The sequence below is a fragment of the Apus apus genome, chromosome 2 (assembly GCF_020740795.1).
Source record: "Apus apus isolate bApuApu2 chromosome 2, bApuApu2.pri.cur, whole genome shotgun sequence".
In the NCBI taxonomy this organism is placed as follows: domain Eukaryota; kingdom Metazoa; phylum Chordata; class Aves; order Apodiformes; family Apodidae; genus Apus; species Apus apus.
This window is the reverse complement of record NC_067283.1, coordinates 95398885-95407383: the sequence shown is the minus strand read 5'-3', so window position 1 is coordinate 95407383 and position 8499 is coordinate 95398885. Positions and strand designations below refer to the sequence as shown.

At 37.2% G+C, this 8499-nt stretch overlaps 1 protein-coding gene across 6 annotated transcripts in view; it reads right to left on the bottom strand.

The window, feature by feature from the left end:
- Nucleotides 1-286: 286 nt before the first annotated feature.
- The window catches only part of MBP (myelin basic protein), a 115311-nt gene continuing 107098 nt past the window's right edge, over nucleotides 287-8499 (bottom strand). For 3 of the 6 annotated variants that reach the window (XM_051611929.1, XM_051611930.1, XM_051611928.1), the window contains exons 5-9: nucleotides 7127-7267; nucleotides 5897-5932; nucleotides 5283-5315; nucleotides 4186-4308; nucleotides 287-2070 (exon numbers count right to left, since the gene is read on the bottom strand). In XM_051611929.1, coding sequence (XP_051467889.1) covers nucleotides 2014-2070; nucleotides 4186-4308; nucleotides 5283-5315; nucleotides 5897-5932; nucleotides 7127-7267 — 390 coding nt within the window. In that variant the 3' untranslated portion in view covers nucleotides 287-2013. The remainder of the gene's footprint in view (nucleotides 2071-4185; nucleotides 4309-5282; nucleotides 5316-5896; nucleotides 5933-7126; nucleotides 7268-8499) is intronic. The other 3 variants (XM_051611931.1, XM_051611932.1, XM_051611933.1) reach the window with 3 other exon arrangements.

Genomic DNA, 8499 nt, shown 5'->3' with positions numbered 1-8499 from the left:
TTATGCCTTTCCATATCCCCTTGGCCTTAGTTGCCACTCCACAAAGACACTGGCCTCCTATAAATCCTGTGTGATACTGTCATTTTTGTGGGCAATGCTTAGTCACTCAATGTCACTGGGAGCCTGTGTGCAGGCAGCTGGGTCCTGGGCCCCAAAATGTCATTTTCTAGCATCTGAACATTATTGGTAAATCGTTAAAGAAAAAGCAAACAAACAAAAAAGGCAAACACAACTTTATATCAAATTATCTTCTCCATTGTAAAAGACAAAACTGGTCCAAGTTTCTTTTCAAGTTGATTACTTTATTTCAATAATGAATATTTTTAAAAGCTGTGTTCCTATAAGAACAATAGGTACTCAAATTAAATCAACCATTACGTTGCAGAGTATACATCTGAATGAAGCTACAATAGAAAAATACACATAGCAACCAGTGTAGGTAATAGAAGATGTAATATATGTGTGTGTATGCTTAATAATTTTGGTGGGTTTGTTTTCTTTAGTCTGTGTTTTCTTTCCTCTCATCTTGCATTGCTTCATATTAATGGACACTGATTTAATCCTACAGTAGATTTAGATGTGAAATACCATTAACATACATATTTATAGGTAACTTTTACTGGGCACTTACTAGGAATGCAGTTTAAACCTGGAAAGCATTAACTGTAGTCTACAATGCATAGACTAAAACTAAAAAAATAAAATCATTACTCAGACACTTAGATGACAGTTTGAAGAAATTGTGAGTTTTGGTAATAAAACAGTGCAATTCAGAAGAGCCTTTTTTATTTCCCTAAGTGTGGGTGGAAATACCATGGCCACACATTGGTTTTAGTAATTTGTGAACAATTAATAATTCTAACTCAGCTATGATTTATTTCTATAAGGCAACTACAGTACAACAGTTAAATGTTCACAGTAGTTTACTATGAGTTTGCTTTGGTGCACTGCCCTTAGGAGGCATCCAGATGTTTCTCAGGCAAAAGATGAGCTGATCAAATGTAACACTGCTGCAATACTGAGAGAATGGTTTGAAATTCTACTGTGAGATGTGCAGGCTATCTGAGATACCAGTACTGAAGGGCTCTCTTTCAGAAATTAGACTTACTTGTTTATCTATTTGTTTACCTATTTATTGTACTGCAAAGTTAATGCCATTGCAGCAGTTTGTGTGAAGCACCAGGGATGTCCACTGGTCACTTGTGCAATCTTAGATGTTTCTTCCTTGGGAATATCCCTTGTTTCTTAACGTTAGTCTAACTCAAATTTGAAATCCTCATTCTCTCCCTCATCTACTCTTAATTCTAATGGTTTGGATGCGATGAGCAATTCAGGGTGTGGAAAGAATCTCCTTATTACTATTGCTTCGCATCGTATTGATTCTACAACATCTGCCCCCTCCCACGCTTCACATACCTTGAACTCCCAAATGTTTGGTAAACCTTTCCATGACTGCCTAATCCTGTTATGAAAATATATTATTCTGTGAGTGAGAGAAGGAAGATTAAAACAAAACAAAAAAATGAAAAAAAAAATATTTGGATAAACAGTCCTTACAACTTCTGCACATGGTGGATCTTTTTTGTAAGCAGCAGTGTCTCAGAAATTCATTAACAGCAGTGCTCAGTATCCAAGACATTAGCTCTTTATTTATAATTCTGATGTTCACTAAAACAAAACCAGAAGACTTCAGCTTAAATTAGGTGCTTGGGAGAAACAATGAAGTCCAGCATATACAGTTAGGGCATCCTGAAGAAGAATGAGTAAAGTCAGAGGTCTCGTTACTTCACATAAAATAAGGAAAACATCTAGTAAAGCTACTTCTTGTGTTCCTTTCATTCAACTGTTGGTCAGGGATTGCCAATAGAAGTTGTCTCATCTACTGCATGCATAACCTAATTGGCACTAAGTAATGGATTGCATCTATCTAGGTAATTGTTGCAGTTGTTACTCATTTTAAGGCAGTTACACTATGAAGCAGAGTACATGATCCCTGGATGGCATCTTAGAGCTTCAGCGCCTAGCAACTGGTGAACCAGACCGCGATCCAGGTCGGGACCCAGAGCCTCCCTGTGGAGGGAAGAAGAGTTCAGTAAGTGAAAAGGTATTGTGTATTTGGAGCTACAGATTGAAAAACATCAATCTGCAGCACGACAAACTTTCAGATTTTAAATATTAGTCAACGAAAATGGCTCTACTATATTGCCAACTATGACTGGAATTTTTACTTCAAAGAGAAGTGAATCATCAAGAGATGATGGCTTTTAATATATTTACACATAAGATTAATTTACTCTTGATAAATCTCTCATACTGGGCTAGATCATATCTCGTGAATTATTTGTAGGTGCATGTTCTTATTTAGACTTCCCTAAAGCAAGCTATTTATTTACTTGGACATCTCAGAAATTTTCGTTTTTATGGCTACCCCTGAGCTGTTTGCATACTTTAAAACACCAAAACCAACCAAACACCAAAACCAAAAAAACTGCAAACCTTGCATACAACTTGTAATAGTCTCAAATCTGGAAAAATTGAAATGTTGTAATTTACATTTCATTGCATTTATTAAGGTAAATTGTTACTATATCAACATCATTCTTGTATGGAAAGCTCAGATGCAAATACAGGAAAAAATTAAGATGAGATACAGGGCTGAAACCTGGCCTGTTTTTTACAGGTAGTAAGAAAATGTCAGACTAGGGAAAACAAAAGCATGACAATTCATAAGTCTGCCCTACAGCAGATGAGTGTAATTTGGGATTTTATTTATTTATATTCTTACTGTCTTATCCTTAGTTTACTGAACAGTATCAAGGAAAATTTCATTAAACAATTGGGTAATTGGCTTTTTTTCTTTCAAAATTATCCTAAAGAATGGATAGCTTCTTTATTGTAAAAGGCTGCAAAACTGTATAAACAAATTCATGCCCCCTGCAATATTGTCAGACGTTTGAAATAAATTTGACAGGTAATGTCAGTATATATCCATGGTAATTCTTATATATGTGAACTTCACTAAAAAGCTTGAAGTGCGTGTCATGAAAATCAGACTTAAGAAGTAAATGTTTGTTTATTAACTGGGCCTCTGAAGAGATCATTGCTTTTCTTAAATTGCAACATAAGAATTGTTACTGTCTCCTTGAAATTTGTAAGCTGCCACCTGGTGATGCATGTTTGAAAACCAGCTCTACAGTAAAAGTTATGTACCCTAAAGCTTTTAAAAGATAAAAATGTGGTTTTGCTATGGATGATGATGGTGTTATGTCTCCTGTTGAAGAGTGAGAGTTGTAACAGTCTGTGATGGTTACAGCTCTGCTACTGAAACCACCTGTCTCAAAGTTAAGATTACTGCTGATTGCATCCTTCATATCCAAGTAGCATACTAGATTATTGTTTTACTTGTCAATGCTTCATTACCTTTGAGGAAAAATAGTCTTAAAGTAGCTGCCAGTGGATGTCATGTGCTTTCATATGCCTTTTTCCTGACATAGATTGTGAAAAACCCTTGTGACTGACTTGTTTTCCTGTTCTGTTTTCATTTACTAATCATATTCTTGGGGCTGTGTGGTGACTTGAAATGGTGAACTCAACCAGATTAATCTCACCAAATGTTTCATTTTCATGACACAGTTCTGTTATTTGCCCACTTCTGTGGTGTTGCAGCTCACTGTACTGACATATTGTAGGAGTTCTGCCACCAGGGTGGGAGACTAATCAGGGACAGGAGGGACTGATCAAGTCATTACTGCATCTCAACAAAATACTTGTCCAACACTGCCCTGTCCTACCTGTCATTCTGCAGCTTATCAGTTCACTTTCATTTTCACTATCCTAAATAATTTAGCAGCAGCAGCAAGTTTTGTCACCTCATTCATCTTGTGCGTTCCGAGTCATTTGAAAGTTCAGTGACAATATGGATCCGGATGTGGGTTTTTGTGGGACTTGGTGGACTTACCTTCTTTCCTGATGGTAACTGACTGTGTGTTTTTACCTTTATTTCCTATCATATAAGTAGTTGCTAGGCCATAAGATAGCCTTCTGATTTATCCATGCAAGTCTAGTTCCTTCAGAAGCCTGAAGGAAAAGTGATTGTTTCAAACATAGCAACTTCTGAAGAGGTTTGGCTTCTCTCTGTCCTGGACTCAATTTTTTGTACTTATAGTAAGTTCAATTGTACTTTACCAGTTTAAAGATTCTGGAAAGAGTGCCCTGGCCCTCATGATAGGATCCCTTATGTCCCTTATGAGCAGATTTATGCTCATAGAATTTTCCGCTTCCATATCCTGGCTTGTGTCCTTCACCGCCCTGCAAAGAAAGATTTTAATATATATTGCAAATTATCACATTCAAATTATCATATGCACATCGTAATCTTTGTTCATCACCCCTGAAATGTGATACACAAAGGAGAAATTTAGAGGTGTTGGAATAAAATAATCTTTTACATAGTAAACAAGATTGAAGGGAAGCGTTAGGAAATTATCTTAATATACTCAAATCTGAGTGAAGCACCAATCTGGAAAAGAGGAATTAATAATAAAAAATCAGATGGTTAACCTGCATGACAAAACTTAAAGTTTTTCAATTTCATGAGGTCGAATATGTCAAATGCATTGACTAATTTGTGTTCTTCTGACAGTGAAAGAAATGCTCAATGACTTGAAGGCTTTAATGTTTTGTCTTAAAATGCAAGTAATTTACAGATCCATCTCATATGAAATCAAACCTGTGGTAAAGAAGCAGAATTTAATTAGTTGTGAGACAACTGTGGGAAGAACTTGCCTAATAACTGTTTAGGCAGATGGCTTCTTACTGAAGGGGATTGCAGGAAAGGTGGGGCAAAGTACTTTAATTAGTGAGGGTGTTAGTTTTGCAGACTGTATAAGAGCAGTTGGAGCTGTGGAAGAAGTGCCTGTCTTGTCCCAGCCCTCCCTCCCATTTTTGTCCTTTTCAGGAAAAGAAAAATGCAGCAGATGAGTCTTCCAGGAGTCTTTAAGGGAAGAGAGCTTGGCCATGCAGTGGATTTTGCTCCCTTCACGCTGAAGCAAAAGAAATTATCGCTGCAAGGCTGTCAAGTTGCTGGATAAAAGCAAGCAATAAAATTACCATCTTAAAATGCTGTGGGAGGAGCAAGGAAAGTGCCAACAGGAAAAGCAAAACAACAAAATTGAGACAAAACAAAATTATCAAGTTGCTGCAGCAGCTTGAGGCAATAGAGCAAGATATGCTTTGGCCTGGTAAATAAAATGGCTGTTACTGGAAGCACATTTGTCACCTACCCAGCTAAATCTGGTGAGGGATAATCCTCTTCCCTGTACATGCAAGAAATAGAAACAATGACATAGTGATCACTAAGGAACATAGAATCTGGGTCTACCATAGACAGAAGAAGATGAAAATGCAGTAAAAATTATGAGATACTGGCCAGATAATGAACCAGGACTTGGAAACAACGGTTAGTGTACAGTCATTCCATGAAGCAAAATAGTTTTTATTGTCATTACAGGAACTGACTTCGCTAGCCATGGTTTGTTAGTGTTAGTATTTAGGAGCCAGCTGAGCTTATAGTAAATGAAAGGACAGTTCCTGGCGGGTGAGGCTTGTTTGTAAGCACTACCTATTATTAATTTATTACATCAAGCAAACACAATGTAAATTGAACATAAAAATCCCTGTGAGTGGCTTTGTTACATGACATGAAGCAAGTCAGGAAGCACGTGAGGAAGAGAACCATGGCTTTTTTGTCTTAGTCCCTTGCTTTAAATATTCCCACTGGTAACTCCAGGGTTTTACTTAGGGCCATTAAAGAAAACAGATCAGGCTAGCACCTGAATTGATATAAATGAGCCCACAAAAAATCTTGGAAGTTTCATGAACCCCTGAAAACACTTACCTTTGCTTGCATTGGGGGTGGTGTACGGGGTGAGACCTGAAAACCAACACAAAAGAAGTTGTATAACCAAGGCAACAATAGATGTAGGGAATCCTCAAGTTTTGGCATATTAACTGCGAGTTAGTAGGCCTTATGCATCCGTTCTTGTTTAATTTCATCCTTCTCTTTATTGCCTCCTGAATAGTTCAGAATGCTCATTATTAAAAGAGTTAAAAAATGAGTCATAGCATGGGTAATTTTCCCATCATAAAAATGTTCTCATTATTGATTTATATTTTTTTTTAAACTTATTGTAGGTGTTACACTTCAGATCCAATGATGACCACGTTCTAATCCAAGCAGAGACAGCACATTAACTTTTCTGGGTATCAACCTTGGGAAAAGTAATTTGTGTAGGTGGTTATTAGGAGAGACTCTGATACTTCATTCTGTCCTGGTTAAGCTTCCATTATTTTGCAGAGGTTCTTCATTCAGCCTTTGAGCATGAAAATACTTCCATTTCAGGAAAAAAAAACACATGGCAAATGCAGTATTTGAAATCTCTCTTTCTGGATAATCACTGTAGAGTGTTTTAAATAGAGTACTACATTTCATTAAGTATTTACAAGGTGCTCAAGAATTTGATGTCTGAGGACGTTCCATCTTTTCCTGGATGTTTTCTGTGAAAACTCTTAATGGCGTTAAACATTTAAATACAACCCATTTCAGAGCTTGAGCAGAGTTGCTGTTATCTTACATGAAATCATACAGAAAAAATGTTAGGCTGTTTTGCTTATGTTTCCAACTATATAAAAAATTATAAGCTGTTTCATATTTGGGAGTAGACTTAACATGTCCATTGAGTGCTATCTAAATAATTGCACTGAGAAGCTCCTCTGCTGCCTTAGACTCTGCCTAGAGTTCACTGCATTTTTGTCTCTTTGGAAACAGAAGATAGGCCTCAACACAGCCTGTGCTGATGACAAAACCTATTAAGGGTGAACCTGTGCCATTAAAGTGGCTGTTGCTGAAATTTGACTGTGCTAATGACCCACTTCTCTGTAGCATTTCAGTATTGTTTGTGTTTCCAGGTAAAAATTCTTTTTGCGTTGAATGGCGGGATGAGTCGAAAGGCACAGTACAGCTTCTGAAGCTCAAGATGATGGCTGGTGACTGGGGAGTGTTAGGTTACTGATGGATCCTAAAGAAAACATTCCAGTCTAGTACACAAGAAGAAGAGAGGAGACTTACGATGTTCTTGAAGAAGTGGACTACAGGGTTGTCATCCCCAGGCCGGCCATGCTGAGATCTCTGGGGGATGGACCCTACGTGGTGGCTAGCCCTGGCTGCATGTATATCCTGCAAAGCAGAACAGGCAGATGGCCAAGTCAGCTGGGAAGGAAAGATAAGAAGGGAAGAGCCATTTTCATCAGGAATGAAAAGAAGAAGAAGAAAAAAAAAAGCCTCAGAAGACTATGGAGAGTGCAATCTAAAGTTGTCAGTGCTGTGGAAGAACAATTTTTTATACAGTGGCAAGTACACAGTATGTACATTGACATATGTTGTGCATATATATATGTACACACACATATATATGGGTGTACATATTTTTTAATATTGCAGCCCAGCCTGGAATTAAATCTGTTATTGGAAAGTTTTTATTGGAAACCTTACCATTTTCCTTCTTTCCTAAGCAGGATCATAGGTTGTTCACCCTGTGAGAACAGGAATGGATCATACACAATATTCTCAGTTCTCAAAGGCTACAAAACACCAGAGAACTGCAAAAGCAACTTTTTTTTTTTTTCTTGAATTTTCCTGAATTTTCTCTTGAATTCCCTGAGAATAATGGTGTGTTATAAGCACTGGGTGGATACCAAAATTTTTCATTGGCCTCTAAAGAGACAATAGAATCCATAGTGAGAGAGTAGCTCTCATAAGTACTTCCCTAGTAGCACAAACTGAATGAACATTTGACTGTAGAACAGTATGATTAGTTATTTAAAATACAGTTTGTTTTCATCACATGTAGAAAAATGTTGATCAACTTGTCAGGAAAGAAGCTTAATCTGATTGTTGGAGTGGGTCTTCTGACTCAGGAGTGGTTTGGACAGAAAAGTTAATAACTATAACACAGACTTTCAAATGTTTGAAGAGTCTTTGCATTCCAGGTGAACTCTCGTGAATGCCCCAACTGCCTCAGGCTACTACTACTGAATATGGCTGCACAGAGATTTACATGTTCTAAGACTCTTCAGTAAAAGGTTCCATGAAATCATCTAGTGTTACTGCACAAAGCTGCTGCATGAAGGTTTTATTTTTGAGTGAGTGGAGTCAGATGTTGTGATCTTATGTTAACTAAATGGTTTTATATTATGTTGGATCATCAAGAAGGAGAGTCAGAAGTATCCATCTTTATGAGTGGCCTTTTAAGTTACATAATTCTGAGTAGAAATGAATTTCAGATGTGATGTTTATAAGATTAATTTCTTTAGGAAAACGAACCAGTGTAGAGATGTACTGTTTAAAAAGCAGGACTTCCTGAATTTTATTTGGCCTGTGAAATTTCCATAGTGTCAAGCAGTCATTCCTGCTTATACTTCTGCAGTAGTTTTAGTTTGTCA